General features: G+C 47.7%; 1 protein-coding gene across 1 annotated transcript in view; it reads left to right on the top strand.

Moving 5' to 3' along the window:
• Window positions 1-315: 315 nt before the first annotated feature.
• The window catches only part of LOC140187900 (glutathione S-transferase theta-1-like), a 114,276-nt gene continuing 87,289 nt past the window's right edge, over window positions 316-27,302 (top strand). The window contains exons 1-3 of the mRNA XM_072243738.1: window positions 316-447; window positions 12,065-12,152; window positions 22,533-22,683. Coding sequence (XP_072099839.1) covers window positions 336-447; window positions 12,065-12,152; window positions 22,533-22,683 — 351 coding nt within the window. The 5' untranslated portion in view covers window positions 316-335. The remainder of the gene's footprint in view (window positions 448-12,064; window positions 12,153-22,532; window positions 22,684-27,302) is intronic.

The raw sequence follows: 27,302 nt of genomic DNA, 5'->3' as shown, positions 1-27,302 counted from the left end.
GAAGAGCGTCATATATTGTTGAGTACCTTAGCTCAGTCTCCCAGAGTAGTTTTGGTTTGTTGTAAAGTAACCGCTATAATTCTATTATGAATTTATTGAGTATGCACACAAGGAAAAGGATCTCAGGGTTGTATGTGTTGACATATGTGTACTTTCACAAAAGTTTAATGTAAAGTTTGAATTTTTTTGAACTTTGAACAGGGTAGGGACTGAGAAAATGTTTTTCTGTGGGCAGGTGTGGGAGGGGCCTGTGGGCAGGTGTGGGAGGAGCCTTTGGTCAGGTGTGGGAGAGGCCTGGGATCAGTTTGGGTGGGGAAGAGATTCAGGAAGTTGCCATGGCTCTACAGCTATACGGAGACCTGAGCTCTCAGCCCTGCCGCTCCGTCTATATCTTCCTGAAGAAGAATGCCATTCCTTTTGAGTACAAGGAGGTGCAGTTGATCATGGGTAAGATCCATCTACCTGATGTGTGTGAGGTGGTGAGGGGTGGAGAGCTATGGTGGAAGGGGAGGGGGGAGGGGGAGAGAGAGACAGAGAGAAAGAGAGAGAGAGAAAGAGAGAGAGAGGAAGAGAGAGAGAGAGAGAGAGAAAGTGTGTGTGAGAGAGAGAGAGTGTGATAGAGTGACAGAGAAATTGAGAGAAAGTGAGAGACTGTAAGAGTGAGAATGAGTGAGAGAAAGTGAAGGAGTGAGATAGAGAGAAAGTGAGAGTGAGAGAGAGTGAGGGAGTGAGAAAGTGAGGGAGAGTGTGAGAATGAGAGAGAGAAAGTGTGAAAGAGTGAGTGAGAGAGAGTATACAGCTTTGAACAGTCTGTAGAAAGGTATCAGCAGCCTCCTGTTATGTCAGTCTCCCTGTAAGAATAGTTTTCGAAGATAAACTTCAGTCTAGCTGCTGCGAAGGGCCAGTAAAGGTGAGCTTTATTTGTTACATACATGGAAACATACAGTGAAATACTAGACAACAGGGTGACTCATTGGGGCACCCTTTGAGAGAAGCTTAGTGCAGTCTGATGTGACCAGAATGAACATTAAATTTTCCTGAATGCTATTGGTATCACTTTGCTTTGGAAACTGAAGTAGAAAACCTCAGTTTATTAAAGAAGAACGACGCGTAGCAAAGCAAATATAGCTGCTCCTCATTTAACGAAGGACACTTTTGATGGCATCATTTCTGGTTTATCTGCCACCCTTGTGCCTCTTGTTGTCATTCTGGAGACCTGCAGCCCTTTCATCACCTGTCTCTTCATCTCTTCTGTTTGTTGTTTGTCTCTGATCCTGGAGATGTGCATGCCTCTCCTCCTCTGTCTTTCTTCTCTCATCATTTTTTGTGCTGACTCTTTGATCCTGGAGACGTGCAGCCCTGGCCTCATCCGATTCTTGTTCTCTCCCTCTCCTTGCCGCTTCCCGACAACGTTTGGTGGTATCTCTTGACCATAATGTCCCCTTTCCCTTTCCACGCAGCATAATTAGGCTGACTTTTTTTTTACCCTAATGCTGGATAGAAGATACGAAGCAGTAACACCAAAGGATGCTGATTATTCTTGATGATGATGTGTTTGGTGTGATATAGTCACCGCTGTCCTTTGATTGCAGCAAAGGGTTTTATGGGTGTCTTGAAGTACGTCATTACAATAAGATTTAATTATCTCTTGTTGATGGGTGGCAGTTAGATCTGTCCCAATCCTGCACATGCCCATGGTGATTAGCAGAATGTGACCCCTCGAAATATAGCTGCCCTACCCTTTTATTCCGGTAGGTGTCGCTGCTGAGGCTGGCCATGCGCATGCGTCGGGCTGTTGCGTGACGGCCGATCGGCTTTCGGGTGAAATCGATCCTGTTGATTTTTGGCGAATGAGCAATGTTATACGAATATATAACACTGAACTTTGCCTGCTTTCTGTAAGTTAGCTCATTTTAATTCGATTTAGCCAAAAAAGTGCCGTTGTAATGCACCGTTGTCGATAATTGGAGGTCACAAACAGACAGAGCATGAGAGTTTTAGCAGTACTGTATAGATGTTGTTTGGTGTCGAGTCAAATCGATGAGGATTGAGCTGGGCAGCCCACGCTTGCAACACCAACACAGCTTGCCTGCAACTTTTTAACCTTGATTGTACATCATTGGAGTGTGGGATGAACGCGGAGGAGGCCCGCGCAGTCACGGGGAGAACATAACTCCTGACAGACGGTGGCGGCAATTAAACCCCAGTCTGATTGGGGTTTTTATTTACACTAAGACATCGGAAGTGAAGTAGGGAATTCTGCCACAAACTCCAGTCAGCTAAAACCACCAGGGCACAGGTTCCAGGCATGATCTACACTGACCTAGATCAGGGGTCCCCAACCTTTTTTGCACTGCGGACCGGTTTAATATTTACAATATTCTTGCGGACCGGCCGACCCGGGGGGGGGGGGGGTGAGGTTGCCAACGGACAAGTATGTGTTTACCCAAGGAAAGACTACAATGACCATGAAGCCTTGCGCGGTCACCAGTGCGCATGCGTGACCTGCGCGCATGTGCCTGCCGATTTTTTTCTACCAGCAACTTTGATGTGTGTTGATTTTTTTCTACAAACCGTTTTTGGTGATTCTGTTCGGGGGGGTGTTAATCACGACTGGAATATAGGTGATAAGTGGCTAATACACAATTTCGTTTCTAAAAGGGGTTATCTAACGAATTTAATATTAAACACGCAGCGCATATTTTCCTCGCATGAATACAGTGATAAGTCCATTATCAAGGGAGGACAGGGGAGCTTGAAGTAAGTGTTGAACGAACTTCCATTAGAAGTGGCAGAATCAGGTTCGATATTATCATTTAAAGAAAAATTGGATAGGTATATGGACAGGAAAGGAATGGAGGGTTATGGGCCGAGTGCAGGTCGGTGGGACTAGGTGAGAGTAGCGTTCGGCACGGACTAGAAGGGCCGAGATGGCCTGTTTCCGTGCTGTAATTGTTATATGGTTATATAGGTAAGTCAATAGCATCATAACATTTTAAGTAACGTTCGGATATGAAACACACAGCACATATTTTCCCAGTATGAACGTATAAAATCATTGAACACACCAATGTCGCTGAATAAGTAGGAGCCCTGGGCTTGTTTTCCTGCAACAACACTGTCCTATCGAGGGGTGACGGGAGACAGCGATACCCGAAGGGGGTTCCTTATGTCTAGTCTATTCTGCGATTTAGTTTTCGTTGCATTCATTACAGAAAACTCCACTTCGCAGTGATATGATGTTGGAAATGGAAGCAACGTTTTCAGTGCTTTCGTGGCTATCTCAGGATATTTAGCCTTGACTTTGATCCAGAATGCCGGCAGAGATGTTATGTCAAACATACTTTTCAGCCCGCCGTCACTTGCAAGCTCGAGGAGTTGATTTTCTTCCCGCGCTGACATGGATGATGCGCGGGTAATGACCTCGCGTGCATTCAAGTTCAACAGTGGGCGTGACAGGGAATGAGGGCCAAATCATATCGTTTCCTCGTGGCCCGGTAGCACATGCTTTACGGCCCGGCACCGGTCCGCGGCCCGGTGGTTGGGGACCACTGACCTAGATGATTCTGAGAAAAATGTGACATAGCGTGACCCTGTTATCTAAAGCTCGGTTGATATTCCACCGATCAGTCATCCTGTGTGATATCTGTCCACATCCTCTCTGTTAACACAAGTTCCAAGCTGGGCCATCTCAGTTCATCTGACAGCACTCACACACACAGAACCACCACCCCCACCCCCATGGCGAATGGCTGCTCCTGCTAACACTACATCATTATCAGAGTGTCATACTGCAAGTAAAGAGGCCACTCACCCATGCTGACCAAGCTGCTAGTCCCAAATACATGCAAATGGAACTAGACAGCAGTGTATTTCTATTACCGGTCCAGTGCCCCCACTGTCTGTACGTTCTCCCCGGGACCACGTGGGTTTGTGCCAGGTGCTTCAGCTTCTTGCTGTGCGGGTAAACCAGTCCCATGGACGTAAATGGCAGCACAGCTTCCATGCTGTGTCTGTAAATAAAATTAATCTCAACCTTAATATCTATGCAACTGTCCAAAAGCTTTTCCAACCATCTTCTCTTCCAAATATCAGCGGTGAAAATGTAGGTTCATTGGAGGTATTTAATAAACCCTTAGATGATAGAAAAATAGAGGGCTATGTAGGAGAGAAGGGTTAGATTGATCTTCAAGTAGGTTATAAGGATAGCACAACATCATAGGCTAAAGGGCCTGACTGGGCTGTAGTGTTCTGTGTTCTAAAACCTCCTCAGCTTTACTTTCAATATTTCCCCTTTTCACATTCAACCTGTGCCTTCTGGCTTTGGACAGAAGAAAAGGCTGTGACTATACAGCCTCTCTGTGCCCCTCGAGACTTTGTAAACCTCGCTACAGTCACTCCTAAGTCCCCTTCACTCTATGGACTCACTTTCAAGGACTTTAAAACTCACGTTCTCAATAATTTATTGTTATTCTGGTTGTATTTTTATTTTTTCTCAGCTCAAGCTGGTAAAACCTGGGGTACAGGCATAGCCAAGCACACTCATTTCTCAATTGCTAGGAACTTCCAGATGATTCTACTGGTGTTTAGTGTTGTGGCTTTCTGCAGATTTACATAGATATTACTGTGTAGGCCTAATTGTTTAACATAGTGGCTTTGGGATAACACCCGTTGTGGATATTACCATCAGGACAAAGTTCAAGGTAATAATAATCAAAGCACAAATATATCACCATGTGGGCATACTGAATAAATCCATAGAATAATAACCATAACAGAATCAATGAAAGACTGCCCAACTTGGGCATTCAACAGAGAAATCAGAAGACACCAAACTGTGCGAATACAAAAATAATAAACAAATAAGTAAGCAATAAATATCAAGAACATGAGGTGAAAAGTCCTTGAAAGTCAGTCCGTTGGTTGTGGGAACATTTCATGTGCTTCACCCGTGATGGACTGGGTGGTATCCACTATTTATAGAACTCTGACTCTAAAACTGGATCAGGCATGTTGTCTTTTATGAGTTTGCATTTTAAAGCAAGATTTTGGTGAATGATATTTACCACTTGATCGTGCTTACCACTTGATATAGAACATAGAACATAGAAAACGTACAGCACAATACAGGCCCTTCGGCCCACAATGCTGTGCCAAACATATCCTTACTTTAGAAATTAACTCAGGTTACCCATAGCCCTCTGTTTTTCTAAGCTCCATGTATCTAGCCAGGAGTCTCTTAAAAGACTCTATAGTATCCGCTTCCACCACCGTCGCCAGCAGCCTGTTCCATGCACGCACAACTCTCTGCATAAAAAAACTTACCCCTGACATTTCCTCTGTACCTAAAATACGTATTCCAAAAACAAAGAAATACTCAAATAGTAAAATAGTACAACCATGGCTGACAAGGGAAGTCAAAGCTATTGTAAGAACAAAAGAGAGGGCATACAACAAAGCAAAATTTAATGGGAAGATAGAGGATTGGGAAGCTTTTAAAAACCTACAAAGAGCAACTAAAAAAATCATTAGAAGGGAAAAGATGAAATATTAGATTAGATTAGATTATGAGAACACTCAGTCCTCTTTTATTGTCATTTAGAAATGCCTACATGCATTAAGACATACAATGTTTCTCCAGAGTGATATCACAGAAAACAGGACAAACCAAAGACTAACACTGACAGAACCACGTAATTATAACGTATAGTTACAGCAGTGCAAAGCAATACCATAATTTGATGAAGAACAAACCATGGGCATGGTAAGTAAAGTCTCAAAACTCCCCGAGTTGATCGACTCTCGAGTCCCCGATAGCAGGCAGCAGAAGGGAGAAACTCCCTGCCATAAACCTCCAGGCACCATCAACTTGACGATGCCTTGGAAGCAGCCAACCACAGCCGACACTGAAATATGAAAGCAAGCTAGCAAATAATATCAAAGCGATTAGTACAAGTTTTTTCAAGTATGTAAAAAATAAAAGAGGAACAAGAGTGGATATAGGACCACTAGAAAATGAGGCAGAAGAAATAATAATGGGGGACAAGGAGCTGGCTGCTGAACTAAATGAGTATTTTGCATCAGTCTTCACTGTGGAAGACACCAGCAGTGTGTCAGATGTTGTAGTGGGTGAAGGAAGAGAAGTGGGTGCAGTCACTGTTAGACAAAAGAGAAGGTGCTCAAAAAGCTGAAAGACCTAAAGGTACATAAGTCACCTGGACCAGATGAACTGCACCCTAGGGTTCTGAAAGAGGCAGCGTTAGAGATTGTGGTGGCATTAGAAATGATCTTTCAAAAATCATTGGACTCTGGCATGTTGCCAGAGGACTGGAAAATTGCAAATGTCACTCCACTCTTTAAGAAAGGAGGAAGATATCAGAAAGGAAATTATAGACCAGTTAGCCTGACCTCAGTGGTTGGGAAGATGTTAGAGTCAATTGTTAAGGATGAGGTGATGGAGTACTTGGTGACACAGGACAAGATGGTTTCTTTCAGGGAAAATCCTGCCTGATGAACCTGTTGGAATTCTTCGAAGAGATTACAAGTAGGATGGATAAAGGACATGTAGTGGATGTTGTATATTTGGACTTTCAGAAGGCCTTTGACAAGGTGCTACACATGAGTCTGTTTAACAAGTTAAGAGCGCATGGTATTACAGGAAAGATACTAGAATGGATAGAGCATTGACTGATTGGCAGAAGTTAAAGAGTGGGAATAAAAGGATCCTTTTCTGGTTGGCTGCCAGTGACTAGTGGTGTTCTGCAGGGATCGGTGTTATGCTGTATATAAATGATTTAGATGATGGAATAAATAGCTTTGTTGGTGGAGGGACAGGTAATGTTGAGGAAACAGGTAGGATGCAAAAGGACTTAAACAGATTAGGAGAATGGGCAAGAAAGTGGCAAGTGAAATATAATGTTGGAAAATGCACCTTCATGCACATTGGTAGTAGAAATAAATGTGTGGACTATATTCTAAATGGGGAGAAAATCCAAACATCTGAGTTGCAAAGTGACTTGGGAATCCTTGTGCAGAACAACCTGAATGTTAACTCGACAAAGGGTCTCGGCCCGAAACGTCGACTGTACCTCTTCCTAGAGATGCTGCCTGGCCTGCTGCGTTCACCAGCAACTTTGATGTGTGTTGCGTAGGTTAACTTGCAGGTTGAGTTGGTGGTGAGGGAGGCAAATACCATGTTAGCATTCATTTCAAGAAGTCTAGAATACAAGAGCAGGGATGTGATGCTGAGGCTTTATAAGGCACTGGTGAGACCTCACCTGGAGTATTGTGAACAGTTTGGGCCCCTCATCTTCGAAAAGATGTGCTGGCATTGGAGAGGGTCCAGAGGAGGTTCACAAGGATGATTCCAGGAATGACAGGGTTATCATACGAGGAACATTTGATGGCTCTGGGTCTGTACTCGCTGGAATTCAGAAGGATAAGGGGGGATCTCATTCACACCTTTCGAATGTTGGAAGACCTAGAAACATAGAAAACTTACAGCGCAATACAGGCCCTTCGGCCCACAATGCTGTGCTGAGCATGTACTTACTTTAGAAATTACCCATAGCCCTCTATTTATCTAAGCTTCATGTACCTATCCAAGAGTCTCTTCAAAGACCCTATCGTATCCACCTCCACCACTGTTGTCGGCAGCCCATTCCATGCACTCACCACTCTCTGTGTAAAAAAATGATCCCTGACATCTCCTCTGTACCTTCTTCCAAGCACCTTAAAACTGTGCTCTCTGGTGCTAGCCACTTCAGCCCTGGGAAAAAGCCTCTGACTATCCACACGATCAATGCCTCTCATTATCTTATACACCTCTATCAGGTCACCTCTCATCCTCCGTCACTTCAACCAGTGCCTTATAAGTTCACTCAACCTATTCTCATAAGGCATGCTCCCCAATCCAGGCAACATCCTTGTAAATGTCCTCTGCACCCTTTCGATGGTTTCCACATCCTTCTTGTACTGAGGTGACCAAAACTGAGCACAGTACTCCTAGTGGGGTCTGACCAGGGTCCTATATAGCTGTAAAATTACCTTTTGGCTCTTGAACTCAATCCCATGGTTGATGAAGGCCAATGCACTGTATGCCTTCTTAACCACAGAGTCAACCTGCATAGCTGCTTTGAGCGTCCTACGGACTCGGACCCCATGATCCCTCTGATCTTCCACACTGCCAAGAGTCTTACCATTAATACTATATTCTGTCATCATATTTGACCTATCAAACTTAACTACCTCACAATTATCTGGGTTGAACTCCATCTGCCACTTCTCAGCCCAGTTTTGCATCCTATCGATGTCCCACTGTAACCTCTGACAGCCCTCCACACTATCCACAACACCCCCAACCTTTGTGTCATCAGCAAATTTATTAACCCATCCCTCCACTTCCTCATTCAGGTCATTTATAAAAATCACAACGAGTAGGGGTCCCAGATCAGATCCCTGAGGCACTCCACTGGTCACTGACTTCCATGCAGAATATGACCCGTTTACAACCAGTCTTTGCCTTCTGTGGGCAAGCCAATTCTGGATCCACAGAGCAATGTCCCCTTGGATCCCCTGCCTCCTTACTTTCTCAATAAGCCTGGCATGAGGTGCCTTATCAAATGCCTTGCTGAAATCCATATACACTACATCTACTGCTCTACCTTCATCAATGTGTTCAGTCACATCCTCAAAAAATTCAATCAGGCTTGTAAGGCACCACCTGCCTTTGACAAAGCCAAGGTGACTATTCCGAATCATATTATACCTCTCCAAATGTGCCTCTCAGGATCTTCTCCATTAATTTACCAACAACTGAAGTAAGACTCACTGGTTTATAACTTCCTGGGCTATCTCTATCCCCTTTCTTGAATAAGGGAACAACATCTGCAACCCTCCAATCCTCTGGAACCTCTCCTGCCCCCATTGATGAAGCAAAGATGATTGCCAGAGGCTCAGCAATCTCCTCCCTCACCTCCCACTGTAGCCTGGGGCACATCCCGTCCGGTCCCACTGACATCCAACTTGATGCTTTCCAAAATCTCCAGCACATCCTCTTTCTTAATGTCTATATGCTCAAGCTTTTCAGTCCACTGTAAATCATCACTAAAATCACCAAGATCCTTTTCCATAGTGAATACTGAAGCAAAGTATTCATTAAGTATCTCTGCTATCTCCTCCGGTTCCATACACACTTTTCCACTGTCACACTTGATTGGTTCTATTCTCTCATGTCTTATCCTCTTGCTGTTCACATACTTGTAGAATGCCTTGGGGTTCTCCTTAATTCTGCTCACCAAGGCCTTCTCATGGCCCCTTCTGGCTCTCCTAATTTCATTCTTAAGCTCATTCCTGTTGGTCTTATAATTTTCTAGATCTCTATCATTACCTAGACAGAGTGGATGTGAAAAGGGTGTTTCCCATGGTGGGAGAGTCTAGGACAAGAGGGCACGCCCTCAGAATAGAGGGGCGCCGTTTCAAAACAGATGCAGAGAAATTTCTTTAGCCAAAGTGTGGTGAATTTATGGAATTTGTTGCCACATGCAGCTGTGGTGGCCAGGTCGTTGGGTGTACATAAGGTAGAGATTGATAGGACCTGGCCTCAACGGTTACGGGGAGAAGGCCAGGAACTGGGATTGAGGAGGAGAGAAAAAAGGATCAGACATGATTGAATGGCGCATCAGACTGGATGGACCAGATGGCCTAATTCTTCTCCTATGTTTTATGGTCTTATGGTGTCTGTGTAAGTAATCAGATTGAATTAATTATTATTATTCTTTTTGTATTTGCACTATTTGATGTCTTTTGCACCTTGGCTGTTGTCTGTTTCTGTGTGCAGTTTCTCATTGATTCTATTGTGTTTTTTTGTATTTACTATGAATGCCCACAAGAAAATGAATCTCAGGGTAGAACATGGTGACGTATATGTACTTTGATAATAAATTTACATTGAACTTCAAGTAAAAAAATAATACTGAGAACATGAGTTGTAGAGCCCTTGGAAGTCTGTAGTTTGTGGAATCAGTTCAGTGTTGAGGTGAGTGACGTTATCGACGCTGGTTCAGGAGCTTGATGGTTGTAGGGTAATAGCTGTTCCTGAACTGTGTGGTGTGGGACCTCCTTCCCACCAAGAGAATGGCCTGTATGGTGGGAGTCCTGAATAATGGATGCTGCTTTCCTGTCACAGCGCTGCATGTAGATGTGCTCAATGGTGAGGAGGGATGTTTCTTACGATGGACTGGGCTGTATCCATCACTTTCTGTAACCTTTGGTATTCAGCCAGTCAGGATACTCTCCACTCTGCATTTATATAAATTTGTCGAAGTTTTAGGTGACATGCTGAATCTATGGAAGCTTTGAAGAAAGTAGGGATATGTAGTGAAGGACACCTGGTGCCTGTCATGGGGAGCTTTCCTTTGTTTTCTTCCCTGGATAACCCATTTCAGCCCCAATGTAGACGAGCAGAGAAGATGCATGTGTGGTCAGAGCCAGAATCAGCTTTATTATCACTGACAAATGTTGCAAAATGTGTTGTTTTATGGCAGCAGTACATAAAAAATCACTGTTACAATTCAGAGTGTAATGCTCAGTAAAAGAGAGGAACAGTCGGGTAGTGTTCGTGGTCTGTTTAGAAATCTGAAGGCAGAGGGGAGAAGCTGCTTCTGAATCTCCTCTCTGATGCTAGTGATGACGTGTCCTGGATGGTGATGGTCCTTAGAGATGGATGTCCCTTTCTCGAAGCATTGCCTTGTAAAGATGTCTCCAAAGGTGGGGAGGGTGTGTCGTACTGGAGCTGACTGAGGCTACCAGCTTTTTCCGATCCCGTGCAGTGGCCTCTCCATACCGGATAGCAGCACAACCAGTCGCAATGCTCTGTAGAACGTTGCTAGAATCTTTGGGAACATTCTGAGACCAAGGCTATCCACATGAGATACCTGTGTCTGCACATGTACACTAACTCTTTCCGAGAACACGTACTGGATCAGTGAGGCCTGGGCTGAGACACATTGTCCACGGATGACCTCTCTACATAGACCCTGCCTCCTCCAGAACACCCCTGTGTGTATACACACACACACACACACACACACACACACACACACAAATACACACACACAGATATACACACACACACACACACAAATACACACACACAGATACACACACACACACACACACACACACACACACACACACACACAGATACACACACACACACACACACTCATTCACGTACACTCACACATACACACTCAGGCAAAACTACCAACACAAAACAAAAACATATATACTCACACAGACACACACAGAGACACGCACACACACACACGCACACGCACACGCGCACTCACTCACGTACACTCACAAACTCATGCACACACACACAAAAATACCAACACAAAAACATACACACAGACACATATAGACACACACACACACACAGACACACATAGACAAACACACACACACACACACACACGCACAAACACACATGCATACTAACATGCACGCTCACACATACTTGCACACACACACACTCACAAACACACAGAGACACATACTACACACACACACTCACATACATGCGTGCACACACTCACTCGCATATACACACTCACAAACTCACGCACACACACAAAAACCATACACACACACAGATACATACAGATGCACACACACAGACATATAAACACAAACACTCACACAATTATACTAACATGCACACTCACACGCAGTGCACACATTCATTCACATACACACACAAACTCGCACACACACAGAAATACCAACACAAAAACATACACACACAGAAACTCACACAGACACACACGCACACTCACATACACATGCGCACGCACACACACACACACACACACACACACACACACACACACACAGGCACACACACTCACACACACACACATGCGTATACTCACACACACACACACACTCACACACACACACATGCATACACTGACACACACACGAACCAGGGTGAATGAGCATGATTGGGGAGAGACAGGACCTGACACAAAGTGCCCTGAAGCCATATGTTTCTACACAGGAGAACAGTACTCTGCAGAATTCCAGAAAATCAACCCCTTGGGAAAGGTGCCAGTTATAAAGGATGTGGACTTTGTGCTGACTGAGAGGTGGGTAAACTATGGCTTCTATGACATCTGCAGTGTTCTGCAACCACTGAGAGAGCCGGGCTGTCAGGAAGGCTCTGGCTGTGTGGAGGGGTCTGGCTGTGTGGAGGGGTCTGGCTGTTGGGAGGGGTCTGGCTGTGTGGAGGGGTCTGGCTGTGTGGAGGGGTCTGGCTGTCGGGAGGGGTCTGGCTGTGTGGGAGGGGATAGGCTGCAGGGGGCACAGGCTGGAATTGAGGGGTCTGGGCAGATGAGGAAGTTGCAGTAAGGACAGTCCCTCTGAGAGAGCTGGGCTGTGGGGAGGGGAGGGATGTTGGGAAGGGAGGGACGTGAGGAGGGAGGGGGATGTGGGGAGGTGAGGGATGTTGAGGAGGGATGTGAGGAGGGGAGGGATGTGGGGGGATGTGAGGGGGAGGGATGTGGGGAGGGGAGGAATGCGAGAAGGGGAGGGATGTGGGGAGGGGAGGGATGTGGGGGGATGTGAGGAGGGGAGAGATGTGGGAGGGGAGGGACGTGAGGAAGGGAGGGACATGGGGGGGAGGGACGTGGGGAAGGCAGGGACATGAGGGGAGGGACGTGAGGAAGATAGGGATGTGAGGGGGATGTGGGGAGGGGCGGGATGTGGGGAGGGGAGGGATATGGGGAGTGGAGGGATGTTGAGGGATGTGAAGAGGGGAGAGATGTGGGGGGATGTGAGGAGGGGAGGGATGTGGGGAGGAGAGGGATGTGGGGAGAGGAGGGATGTTGAGGAAGGATGTGAGGAGGGGAGGGATGTGGGTGATATGAGGAGGGGAGGGATGTGAAGGGGGGATGTGGGGAGGGAAGGGATGTGAAAGGATTGTGAGGAGGGGAGGAATGTGGAGAGGGGAGGGATGTGAGGGGGAATGTGGGGAGGGATGTTGAGGGGAGTGATGTGGGGAGGGGAGGGATGTAGGGAGGGGAGGGATGTAGGGAGGGGAGGGATGTTGAGGAGGGGAGGGATGTGAGGGGCGATGGGAGGGGAGGGATGTGAGGGGGGGATGTGGGGAGGGGAGGGATGTGAGGGGGAATGTGGGGAGGGATGTTGAGGGGAGTGATGTGGGGAGGGGAGGGGAGGGATGTAGGGAGGGGAGGGATGTTGAGGAGGGGAGGGATGGGAGGGGAGGGATGTGAGGGGGGATGTGGGGAGGGGAGGGATGTGAGGAAGGGAGCGATGTGGGGAGGGGGATATGGAGAGGGGGGGATGTGAGGAAGTGGGGGATATGGGGAGGGGGTCTTGGGAGGGGAGTGGAGGGATGTAGGGAGGGATGTGTCCATGAGGTTTTGGGCTGAGTCCTCCAGTTTCTTGTGTTTCCATGTTTTCAAACTGCTATTTCATACTGCTGGGATGCTTTCAACAGGACATCTGTAAAAGTTTGTTAGAGCATTCACTGACCAGCTGAACCTCCTTAATCTGCTCAGAAAATAGAGGTTCCATTTGTTGAGTACTGACAGGGGAGAGGAAGGTGTGTATGGTGATATCATCTCAGTGGAAAACATAGAAACATAGAAAGCCTAAAGCACAATACAGGCCCTTCGGCCCACAAAGCTGTGTCGAACACGTACTTACTTTAGAAATTACCTAGGGTTACCGATAGCCCTCTATTTTTCTAAGCTCCATGTACCTATCCAGGAGTTTATTAAAAGACCCTATCATATCCGCCTCCACCACCATCGCCGGCAGCCCATTCCACGCACTCACCTCTCTGAGTGAAAAACCTACCCTTGACATCTCCTCTGTACCCGCTTCCAAGCACCTTAAAACTGTGCCCTCTCGTGCTGGCCATTTCAGCCCTGGGAAAAAGCCTCTGACATCCACACGATCAATGCCTCTCATCATTTTATCAGGTCAGCCCTCATCCTCCGGTGACAGAAATCATGCAGGTGAGCCATTAGACACAGAGGCTGAGACAAGGGAAGCCTTGTCCTCACTCTGTTAGAAGGAGGGAGGGCGAAGGCAAAGGTGTGGCAACTGCAGCAGACAGGGTTGAGATTCCTGTCAATTGTTGTCGAAGGGAAAAGGGTAAGGATAAAGAAAGGCATCACCTAGGCACTGGTCCGGGATGCATTGGCGTCTGGATGCCAGCACATAGTCTGTGTTCCTCCATTCCCAGCCCATTCACGTGACAGTCTCAATGCCTCTTCCACACACCGATTATACCTACCTCCACCACCTCCTCCAGGCACCCACTGTCCTTTGTGTAGAAAAACACGTCCTACACTTCTCCTTTAAACTTAGCCCCTCTCGGCTTAAAGCTGTGCACTCTAGTATTTGACATTTCCAGCCTGGGACTCTGAGTGTCTCTGCCATCTACTGAAGCTGAGAAAGAGAAGAGTCTGGTGTGGACCAGGTGACACCGAGAGCAGGATGGAAACTGGCAGAAGACGTGTTGAAATATTTGAGTTTTGTGAAACCATAAGACCATGAGATACAGGAGCAGAATTAGGCCATTCAGTCCACCATCTCTGCTCTGTCATTTCATTGTGGCTGATTTGTTTTCCCTCTCAACCCTACTCTCCCTGTAACATTTGGCACTCTTACTCGTTATGAACCGATCAACCTCTGCTTTAAATATACCCAGTGGCTTGGCCTCCACACTGTGTGCAGCAACAACTCTATACAGGCCTTTCAGTATTTTCCATAGGTACATAGGGACCCTCTGGACGGAACAGAAACCGTGTAATGAGAATTATTTTAGAATTCATTCTGTGTTCCTTCCTGATTCAGCAATATGCATCGCGTATGTATTCGCAAATGAAGGGGACTCTGGGCACATGTTAAATCACTTTATTAGACCATAAGACCATAAGACAAAGAAGCGGAAGTCAGTCATTTTATCATGAGCTGATCCGTTCTCCCATTTAGTCCCACTCCCCCACCTTCTCACCCCAACCTTTAATGCCCTGGCTACTCAGATACCTATCAATCTCTGCCTTAAATATACCCAATGACTTGGCTTCCACTGCTGCCCGTGGCAACAAATTCCATAGGTTCACCACCCTCTGACTAAAAAAATTGCTTCGCATTTCTGTTCTGAATGGGCGCCCTTCAATCCTTAAGTCATGCCCTCTCGTACTAGACTCCCCCATCATGGGAAACAACTTTGCCACATCCACTCTGTCCATGACTTTCAACATTCAAAATGTTTCTATGAGGTCCCCCCTCATTCTTCTAAACGCCAAGGAATACAGTCCAAGAGTGGACAAACATTCCTCATACGTTAACCCTCTCATTCCCGGCATCATTCTAGTGAATCTTCTCTGTACCCTCTCCAATGTCAGCACATCCTTTTTTACATAAAGAGACCAAAACTACCCACAGTGCTCCAAGTGAGGTCTCACCAGGGCCTTATAGAGCCTCAACATCACATCCCTGCTCCTATACTCTATTCCTCTAGAAATGAATGCCAACATTGCATTCGCCTTCTTCACCACCGACTCAACCTGGAGGTTAACTTTGAGGGTATTCTGTACGAGGACCCCCAAGTCCCGTTGCATCTCAGAACTTTGAATTCTCTCCCCATTTAAATAATAGTCTGCCGATTTATTTCTTCTGCCAAAGTGCATAACCACACACTTTCCAACATTGTATTTCATTTGCCACTTCTCTGCCCATTCTTCCAATCTATCCAAGTCTCTCTGCAGACTCTCTGTTTCCTCAGCACTACCGGCCCCTCCACCTATCTTCGTATCATCAGCAAACTTAGCCACAAAGCCAGCTATTCCATAATCCAAATTGTTGATGTACAACGTAAAAAGAAGTGGCCCCAACACGGACCCCTGTGGAACACCACTGGTAACCGGCAGCCAACCAGAATCGGATCCCTTTATTCCCACTCTCTGTTTCCTGCCAATCAGCCAACACTCTATCCACGTATGTAACTTTCCCGTAATTCCATGGGCTCTTATCTTGTTAACTAGCCTTATGTGTGGCACCTTGTCAAAAGCCTTCTGAAAATCCAAATATATAACATCCACTGCATCTCCCTTGTCTAGCCTACTTGTAATTTCCTCAAAACATTGTAATAGGTTTGTCAGGCTGGATTTCTCTTTAAGGAATCCATGCTGAGTTCTGCCTATCTTGTCATATGCCTCCAGGTACTCTGTAAACTCATCCTTGACAATCGACTCCAACAACTTCCCAACCACCGATGTCAAGCTAACAGGTCTATAATTTCCTTTTTGCTTCCTTGCCCCCTTCTTAAATAGCAGAGTGACATTTGCAATCTTCCAGTCCTCCGGAACCATGCCAGAATCTATCGACCTTTGAAAGATCATCGTTAATGCCTCTGCAATCTCCACAGCTACTTCCTTCAGAACACGAGGGTGCATTCCATCTGGTCTGAGAGATTTATCTACCTTTAGACTATTCGGCTTCCTGAGTACTTTCTCTACCACTCACTCTGCTGCCCGCTCCGACAGCTGCCCGCTGTATGGGGGGGGGGGGTCTCCTTTTTAAACTCTCCACGCTGTCCTGTTACGTCACGTGCCTGCGCAGTCTCGTCCTTCTTGCACTCGAAGAAGTTTTTTTTAAAAACTGCCTTCCTTCAGAATTCAGCTCCCACGCTGCTCTATTGTCCCGATCCAAAAGAGCTATATAAGACATGCAAATCAGAAAGGAATGGTTTATGAAGACTGCAAAATTACAGAATGTCACTCCACACTTCAAGAAGGGAGAGAGGCAGAAAGAAAGGAAATTTTCTGCCAGTGAGCCTGACCCCAGTGGTTGAGAAGATGTTGGAGTCGATTGTTAAAGATGAGGTCTCAGGGTGCTTGGAGGCACATGATAAAATAGGCCAAAGTCAAGACAGTTTCTTCAAGGGAAAATATTGCCTGACAAATCTGTTGGAAATCTTTGAAGAAATAACAAGCAGAATCAGTGGATGTTGTGTACTTGGATTTTCAGATGGCCTTTGACAAGGTGCTACACATGAGTAGGCTTAATAAGTTAAGAGCGCATGGTATTACAGGAAAGATACTAAAATGGATAGAGCATTGACTGATTGGCAGAAGTTAAAGAATGGGAATAATGGGGGCCTTTTCTGGTTGGCTGCCACTGACTAGTAGTGTTCCACAGAGGTCTGTATTGGGACTGCTTCTTTTTTACATCATATAATTTAACGTGGATAAATGTGAGGTTATCCGCTTTGGTGGCAAGAACAGGAAAACAGATTATTATCTGAATGGTGGCTGATTAAGAAAAGGGGAGGTGCAACGAGACCTGGGTGTCATTATACACCAGTCATTGAAAGTGGGCATGCAGGTACAGCAGGCGGTGAAAAAGGTGAATCGTATGCTGGCATTCATAGCAAGAGGATTCGAGTACAGGAGCAGGGAGGTACTACTGCGGTTATACAAGGTCTTGGTGAGACCACACCTAGAGTATTGTGTGCAGTTTTGGTCCCCTAATCTGAGGAAAGACATTCTTGCCATAGAGGGAGTACAAAGAAGGTTCACCAGATTGATTCCTGGGACGGCAGAACTTTCATATGAAGAAAGACTGGATCGACTAGGCTTATACTCTCTGGAATTTAGAAGATTGAGGGGAGATCGGATTGAAACATATAAAATTCTAAAGGAATTGGACAGGCTAGATGCAGGAAGATTGTTCCCGATGTTGGGGAAGTCCAGAACGAGGGGTCACAGTTTGAGGATAAAGGGGAAGCCTTTTAGAACCAAGATGAGGAAAAACTTCTTCACACAGAGACTGGTGAATCTGTGGAATTCTCTGCCACAGGAAACAGTTGAGGCCAGTTCTTTGGCTATACTTAAGAGGGAGTTAGATAAGGCTAAAGGGATCAGCGGGTATGAAGAGAAGGCTGGTACAGGGTTCTGAGTTGGATGATCAGCCATGATCATACTGAATGGTGGTGCAGGCTTGAAGGGCCGAATGGCCTACTCCTGCACCTATTTTCTATGTTTCTATCTTTCTATATCAATGACTTGGATGGCAGAGTTGATGGCTTTGTTGCCAAGTTTGCGGATGATACGAAGTTAGGTGGACTGCAGGTAGTGTTGAGGAAGCAAGGAGCCACAGGACTTGGACAGATGAGGAGAATGGGCAAAGTGGCAGATGGAAGGGAAGTGTATGGTCATGCACTTTGGTAGAAGGAATAAAGATGTAGACTATTTTCTAAACGGGCAGAAAATTCAAAAATCCAAGGTACCAAGGGATTTGGGAGTCCTTATGCAGGACTCAAAGGTTTCCAAAGCTTGCAGAGGAATTTGGACCAGCTGGAAAAATGGGCTGAAAAATGGCAGATGGAGTTTAATACAGGCAAGTGTGAGGTATTGCACTTTGGAAGGACAAACCAAGGTAGAACATACAAGGTAAATGGTAGGACACTGAGGAATGCAGTAGAACAGAGGGATCTGGGAATACAGATACAAAATTCCCTAAGAGTGGCGTCACAGGTAGATAGGGTCGTAAAGAGAGCTTTTGGTACTTTGGCCTTTATAAATCAAAGTATTGAGTATAAGAGTTGGAATGTTATGATGAGGTTGTATAAGGCATTGGTGAGGCCGAATCTGGAATATTGTGTGCAATTTTGGTCACCAGATTACAGGAAGGATATAAATAAGGTTGAAAGAGTGCAGAGAAGGTTTACAAGGATGTTGCCGGGACTTGAGAAACTCAGTTACAGAGAAAGGTTGAATAGGTTAGGATTTTATTCCCTGGAGCGTAGAAGAATGAGGGGAGATTTGATAGAGGTATATAAAATTATGATGCGTATAGATAGAGTGAATACAAGCAGGCTTTTTCCACTGAGGCTAGGGGAGAAAAAAACCAGAGGACATGGGTTAAGAGTGAGGGGGGAAAAGTTTAAAGGGAACATTGGGGGTGGAGCTTCTTCAGACAGAGAGTGGTGGGAGTGTGGAATGAGCTGCCAGATGAAGTGGTAAATGCGGGCTCACTTTTAACATTTAAGAAAAACTTGGACAGGTACATGGATGAGAGGTGTATGGAGGGATATGGTCCAGGTGCAGGTCAGTGGGACTAAGCGGAAAAATGGTTCAGCACAGCCAAGAAGGGCCAGAAGGCCTGTTTCTGTTCTGTAATGTTCTATGGTTAACATGGAGGTTGAGTTGGTGATGTTAGGGTTCATTTCAAGAGGACTAGAATATAAAAGCAAAGATGTAATGCTGAAGCTTTATAAAGCACTGGTGAGGCCTCATTTGGAGTATTGTGAGCAGTTTTGGCCCTTATCTAAGAAAAGATGGGCTGACATTGGAGAGGGTTCAGAGGAGGTTCACAAGGATGATTCCGGCAATGGAAGGTTTATCATATGAGAAACATTTGATGGCTCTGGACTTGTACTCACTGGAATTTCGAAGAATGAGGGGAGATCTCACTAAAACTTATTCAATGTTGAAAGACTTAGAGAGAGTGGATGTGAAGAGGATGTTTCTTATAGTGGTGGAGTCTAGAACCGGAGGACACAGCCTCAGAATAGAGGGGTGACCCTTTAGAACAGAGATGAGGTAGAATTTCTTTAGCCAGAGGGTGGTGAATGTGTGGAATTCGTTGCCACAGGCAGCTGTGGAGGCCAGATTATTGGGTGTATTTAATGCAGACGTTGATAGGTTTTGATTAGACAGGGTGTCAAAAGTTATGGGGAGAAGGCAGGAGAATGAGTTTGAAAGGGAAAATGGATCCACCATGATAAAATGGCAGAACAGACTCAATGGCTGAATTGCTTGTTTATCATCCACCAGACAAGCTGATCTGCAGAATTCTGACAAACTTGCATGTAGCTTCCTCTCTCTCTCTCTCGATGTACTCTCTATCTCTTGACATATGTACATGTCCCTATCTTTAACTTTAGCTCTAACACTAGTCCTAAGAGATGATTCTTCTCCCCCGTCTCCCCTCCCTCCCCTTCCTCCCCTCTCCCCCTCCCCTCCCCCTCCCTTTGCCCCCTTTTATACCCTTCAAGCCCCCACACAAGTAATTTCCCATAAAGTTCACTTGTATTTGGTTCCTGCACCCACAGAATGATCTCACCTTCCCCAGACAAACACATTTTTTACCATTATCCATAATCATGGCTGAAGGCTTGTACTCCCGTAACTTTCTAAAAACATTGTTGTGGACTGGTTCTCTTGAACTTCCCCACTCCAGGCTAACACCATTTTGTTTTACATACTTCCATTGTTTTTTTAGCATACACCAAGGGGGCATCACATTTAAATATTTCCTTACAATCCTCTTCAGCAGGAGGGGATCGGTACATGAGGTATGTCAGGGAGAGAGAGGGCATTCAACTGCAGAAAAATATTGCAGATGCTGGAAACTAGAAAACAAAACAGAAAATTCTGGAAATACTCAGCAGATCAGGCAGCACATATGGGGAAAGAAACTGGGTCAATGTTTAGGGCCAGGGACTCTTCTACAGAATTGGAAAAGTGGGAAAAGTCCAGACGAATGGACTCAGCCTGAAATGTTGACTGTTTGCCCAACATCCATTGACACTGCCTGACCTGCTGAGTTCCTCCAAGATTTGTGTGTGATGCTCTGTATTTGCAGGATCTGCAGAATCTTAATAAAACTTACCCCTGACATCCCCTCTGTACCTACTTCCAAGCACCTTAAAACTGTGCCCTCTCATGTTAGCCATTTTAGCCCTGGGAGAAAGCCTCTGACTATACAATGTATTGGACTTCATTAACCGTGGGATTGAGTTTAAGAGCTGAGAAGTAATGTTGCAGATATATAGGACCCTGGTCAGATCCCACTTGGAGTACTGTGGTCGCCTCACTATTGGAAAGATGTGGAAACTATAGAAAGGGTGCAGAAGAGATTTACAAGGATGTTGCCTGGATTGGGGAGCATGCCCTATGAGAATAGGTTGAGTGAACTCGGCCTTTTCTCCTTGGAGCGTTGGAGGATGAGAGGTGACCTGATAGAGGAGTATAAGATGATGAGAGGCATTGATCGTGTGGATAGTCAGAGGTTTTTTTCCCAGACCTCCAAGTGGGGTCTGACCAGGGTCCTACATAGCTGTAATATTACCTCCCGACTCTTGAACTCAATCCCACGGTTGATGAAAGCTTTGAGTGTCCTATGGACTCGGACTCCAAGATTCCTCTGATCCTCCACACTGCCAAGAGTCTTACCATTAATACTATATTCTGCCATTATATTTGACCTACCAAAATGAACCACCTCACACTTACCTGGGTTGAACTCGATCTGCCATTTCTCAGCCCAGTTTTGCATCCTATCGATGTCTCACTGTAACCTCTGACAGCCCTCCACACAATCCACAACACCCCCAACCTTTGTGTCATCAGCAAATTTACTAACCCATCTCTCCACTTCCTCATCCAGGTCATTATAAAAATCACAAAGAGTAGGGGTCCCAGAACAGATCCCTGAGGCACACCACTGGTCACTGGCCTCCATGCAGAATATAACCCGTCTTCAGCCACTCTTTACCTTCTGTGGGCAAGCGAGTTCTGGATCCATCCTTTGGCACCGGACCCACTGACAAATCAAATGGTGGCTTTACTCTGTCTCTGTGCCCCCTCTCCCTGGGCTTCGTGCCCAGTGACACATCGAATGGTGGTTTTACCCTGTCTCTGTGCCCTCTTTCCCCGGGCACCGGACCCACTGACACTCTGTGGGGTGGCTGTAGAGGACAGGCAGTGAAAGATGGTGTGGGAAGACTGGGGATGGTGGAGGAGAGGTAAGAGAGAAGGTGAGGGGGAGGTGTAGAGGAGGATGGGTGAGAGGTGATTTTTTTCAGAGTAGGGTGGGAATGAGGAGGTAAAGACAGATGACGGGAAGAGGTAGGAAGGAGGTGGGGTAGGGTTAAGAATTGACAGGGGGGTGATTTGCAGGAAAGGGGTTGATTGGTGAGGGAATGAGTAGATCAGCAGGGTGAAGTGAGCGGGAGAGAATGGGCTGGAGAGGGGATGAGAGGGAGGAAGAGGGTGAAGGCTGAGGGTGGAGAGGTGGGGAGGGGATGGGGGGAGGGCCGAGGGTGGAAGGTGGAGAGGGGATGAGGGGGAGGGCTGAGGGTGGAAGGTGGGGAGGGAACAAGGTGTGGAGTGGATGAGGGGGAGGGCCGAGGGTGGAAGGTGGGGAAGGGACGAGATTGGGAGGGCTGAGGGTGGAAGGTGGGGAAGGGATGAGATGGGGAGGGCTGAGGGTGGAAGATTATGAAGGGATGGGATGAGGGAAGGGCTGAGGGTGAAGAGGTGGGGAGGGGACGAGATGGGGAGGGCTGAGGGTGGAAGGTGAGGAGGGATGAGGGAAGGGCTGAGGGTGGAGAGGTGTGGAGTAGGTGGGTGAGTTTCACCTTGCACTGTCCACGTGCAGTGGGTTCACTATTCCCATCTCTCACCTCCCCCACCCCACCCCAGTGTGGCCATCCTGAAGTACCTGGCTGGTAAATACCAGACCCCCAACCACTGGTACCCCTCTGAGCTCCAGCTGAGGTCCCGTGTGGATGAGTATCTGGCCTGGCAGCACACCAATCTGCGCCCACATGCTTCGAAAGTCTTCCTGCTCAAGGTGAGAGACGCTGGGATGGGTTGTCCCGAGACCTGCCCTGGGCCATGTTTGACAGTGACCCTCCCATAACACCGATCCCCTGAGTCACCAGTAGGATTGTAGTGATTCTGTGAATACCCGTGGAACAAGGACATTTCTTGTTTTGATCCCTCCCTGTGAACGGCCTGGAGTCAGAAACTGGGACTGAGGTTCCCGTCCTCTAATCCCTCTCCCAAACCCATTCCTTGCCTACCCCCCCGCACCCGGCAGCAGGCCCGCTGAAACATCCCATACTGGTTTACTCCAGACCTGTGCCCCCTCCCCAGGCACCGGGCTGGGCGGGCACAGTGACACATCTGAAGTGTGTCTAAGGCTCTCTGCCCTGCACCTGCTCTCTTTTAAAGTACATTCTCCACAGCTAGCAAAGCACCAGGGTGTTGCCCGAACCCTTGGACTGCTTCTCCATGTTGAGGGGGAACTCCCAGCCAGAACTCAGTTTACGTCACAGGATTTGCAGGCAAAAAGTGGTGGTGGGATCTGTCTGAAGACAGAAGTTAGAATTCAGTATCCCTGGGCCGGGTGACACCCTGTGGATGGGGAGGGAGGGGGAGGGGGCGGGGAAGCTAGTGGAAGGGGAGCGGGGGGGAGGGAAGGGGAGTTTTGAGGGGATGGAAGGGAGGGGAGGGAAGGAGAGGGAAGGGGAGTGGAGGGAAGGGAGAGGAGGGGCGTAGACAGGAAGAAAGGGATGGGAAGGGGAGTAGAAGGGAGATGAGTGGGTGAGGAGGGGAGGAGAGGGAAGGGGAGTGGGAGGGAGGTGACAGGGAGAGTGGGGAGGGGGAGGGGAAAATTCTGATTCTCCATGCCAGTGCCCCCAGGCCCTGGTATGACTGTGGACAATATCAGAGTGTGTGCTGTAATGCCTTGGTGTATGTGGAATCGAGAGACCATGAATTCCCCCCCTCGAACCACCTCCCCTTATACCCCAAACCCTCTAACCTCCTCCCTTTATACCCCAAACCCTCTAACCTACTCCCCTTATACCCCAAACCCTCTAACTTCCCTTATACCCCAAACTCTCTAACCTCCTCCCCTAATACTCCAAACCCTCTAACCTCCTCCCTTTATACCACAACCCCCCTCTAACCTCCTCCCTTTATACCCCAAACCCTCTAACCTCCTCCCCTTATACCCCAACCTCCCTCTAACCTCCTCCCCTTATACCCCAAACCCTCTAACTTCCCTTATACCCCAAACCCTCTAACCTCCTCCCCTTATACCCCAAACCCTCTAACCTCCTCCCCTTATACCCCAACCTCCCTCTAACCTCCTCCCCTTATACCCCAAACCCTATAACTTCCCTTATACCCCAAACCCTCTAACCTCCTCCCCTTATACCCCAAACCCTCTAACCTCCACCCCTTATACCCCAAACCCTCTAACCTCCTCCCCTTACACCCCAAATCCTCAAACTTCCCTTATACCCCAAACCCTCTAACCTCCTCCCCTTATACCCCAAACCCTCTAACCTACTCCCCTTATACCCCAAACCCTCTAACTTCCCTTATACCCCAAAATCTCTAACCTCCTCCCCTAATACTCCAAACCCTCTAACCTCCTCCCTTTATACCCCAACCCCCCTCTAACCTCCTCCCTTTATACCCCAAACCCTCTAACCTCCTCCCCTTATACCCCAACCTCCCTCTAACCTCCTCCCCTTATACCCCAAACCCTCTAACTTCCCTTATACCCCAAACCCTCTAACCTCCACCCCTTATACCCCAAACCCTCTAACCTCCTCCCCTTACACCCCAAATCCTCAAACTTCCCTTATACCCCAAACCCTCTAACCTCCTCCCATTATACCCTAAACCCTCTAACCTCCTCCCCTATACCCCAAATCCTCTAACTTCCTTTATACCCCAAACCCTCTAACCTCTTCCCCTTATCCCCAAATCCTCTAACCTCCTCCCCTTATACCCCAAACACTGTAACCACCTCCCCTTATAGCCCAACCACCCTCTAACCTCCTCCCCTAAAACCCTCTAACCACCTCCCCTTATACCCCAAACCCACTAACCTCCCACCCTTATACCCCAAACCTTCTAACCTCCTCCCCTTATACCCCAAACTCCCTCTAATCTCCTCTCTCAATAAACCAACCCCCCCTAACCTCCTACCCAACAACCCAAACCTCCCAAATTCATCCCCAATTAACCTAATGCAAAATCCCCTCGAAATATAACACAGCCCCCTCTAACCTCTTCCCCATTTATCCCAGTCCCCCCAATCACCTCCCCACATAACACATTTATGCCCCCCAACCACCTCCCCATATAACCCAAACCCCCCCAAACACCTCCCCATATAACCCAAACCCCCAAACCCCTCCCCGACCAAAACCCCTCAAACACCTCCCGATATAACCCAAACCCCCAAACCCCTCCCCATATAACCCAAACCCCCCAACCACCTCCCCATATAACCCAAACCCCCCCGAACACCTCCCCATATAACCCAAACCCCCAAACCCCTCCCCGACCAAAACCCCTCAAACACCTCCCGATATAACCCAAACCCCCAAACCCCTCCCCATATAACCCAAACACCCCAAACATCTCCCCATATAACCCAAACACCCCAAATACCTCGCCATATAACCCAAACCCCCCAAACACCTCCCCATATAACCCAAACACCCCAAACACCTCCCCATTTAACCCAAACCCCCCAACCACCTCCCCATATAACCCAAACCCCCCCAACCACCTCCCGATATAACCCAAACCCCCAAACCCCTCCCCGACCAAAACCCCTCAAACACCTCCCCATGTAACCCAAACCACCCCAAACATCTCCCCATATAACCCAAACACCCGAACCCCTCCCCGACCAAAACCCCTCAAACACCTCCCCATGTAACCCAAACCCCCCAACCACCTCCCCATATAACCCAAACCCCCAAACCCCTCCCCGAGCAAAACCCCTCAAACACCTCCCCATGTAACCCAAACCCCCCAACCACCTCCCCATATAACCCAAACCCCCCCGAACACCTCCCGATATAACCCAAACCCCCCCAACCACCTCCCGATATAACCCAAACCCCCCCCGACCACCTCCCCATATAACCCAAACACCTCCAAACACCTCCCCATATAACCCAAACACCCCAAACACCTCCCCATATAACCCAAACCCCCAAACCCCTCCCGATATAACCCAAACCCCCCCAAACACCTCCCCATATAACCCAACCCCCCCCGAACACCTCCCCATATAACCCAAACCCCCCAAACACCTCCCCATATAACCCAAACCCCCCCGAACACCTCCCCATATAACCCAAACCCCCCAAACACCTCCCCATATAACCCAAACCCCCGAACACCTCCCCATATAACCCAAACCCCCGAACACCTCCCCATATAACCCAAACCCCCCCAACCACCTCCCGATATAACCCAAACCCCCCCGACCACCTCCCCATATAACCCAAACACCTCCAAACACCTCCCCATATAACCCAAACACCCCAAACACCTCCCCATATAACCCAAACCCCCAAACCCCTCCCGATATAACCCAAACCCCCCCAAACACCTCCCCATATAACCCAAACCCCCCCGAACACCTCCCCATATAACCCAAACCCCCCAAACACCTCCCCATATAACCCAAACCCCCCCGAACACCTCCCCATATAACCCAAACCCCCCAAACACCTCCCCATATAACCCAAACACCCCAACCACCTCCCCATATAACCCAAACCCCCCCAAACACCTCCCCATATAACCCAAACCCCCAAACCCCTCCCCGACCAAAACCCCTCAAACACCTCCCCATATAACCCAAACCCCCCCAAACACCTCCCCATATAACCCAAACCCCCCCAAACACCTCCCCATATAACCCAAACCCCCGAACACCTCCCCATATAACCCAAACACCCCCAAACACCTCCCCATATAACCCAAACCCCCGAACACCTCCCCATATAACCCAAACCCCCCAAACACCTCCCCATATAACCCAAACCACCCCAACCACCTCCCGATATAACCCAAACCCCCCAACCACCTCCCCATATAACCCAAACCCCCCCGAACACCTCCCCATATAACCCAAACCCCCCAAACACCTCCCCATATAACCCAAACACCCCAACCACCTCCCCATATAACCCAAACCCCCAAACCACCTCCCGATATAACCCAAACCCCCCCAACCACCTCCCGATATAACCCAAACCCCCCCGAACACCTCCCCATATAACCCAAACCCCCCAAACACCTCCCGATATAACCCAAACACCCCGAACACCTCCCCATATAACCCAAACCCCCCAAACACCTCCCCGACCAAAACCCCTCAAACACCTCCCCATGTAACCCAAACCCCCCAAACACCTCCCCATATAACCCAAACCCCTCCAACCACCTCCCCATATAACCCAAACACCCCAAACACCTCCCCATATAACCCAAACCCCCAAACCCCTCCCCGACCAAAACCCCTCAAACACCTCCCCATGTAACCCAAACACCCCAAACACCTCCCCATATAACCCAAACCACCCCAACCACCTCCCCATATAACCCAAACCCCCCAAACACCTCCCCATGTAACCCAAACCCCTC

The sequence above is a fragment of the Mobula birostris genome, chromosome 25 (assembly GCF_030028105.1).
Source record: "Mobula birostris isolate sMobBir1 chromosome 25, sMobBir1.hap1, whole genome shotgun sequence".
In the NCBI taxonomy this organism is placed as follows: Eukaryota; Metazoa; Chordata; class Chondrichthyes; order Myliobatiformes; family Myliobatidae; genus Mobula; species Mobula birostris.
The sequence above is the reverse complement of the archived record's forward strand: the minus strand, read 5'-3'. Positions and strand labels throughout refer to the sequence as shown.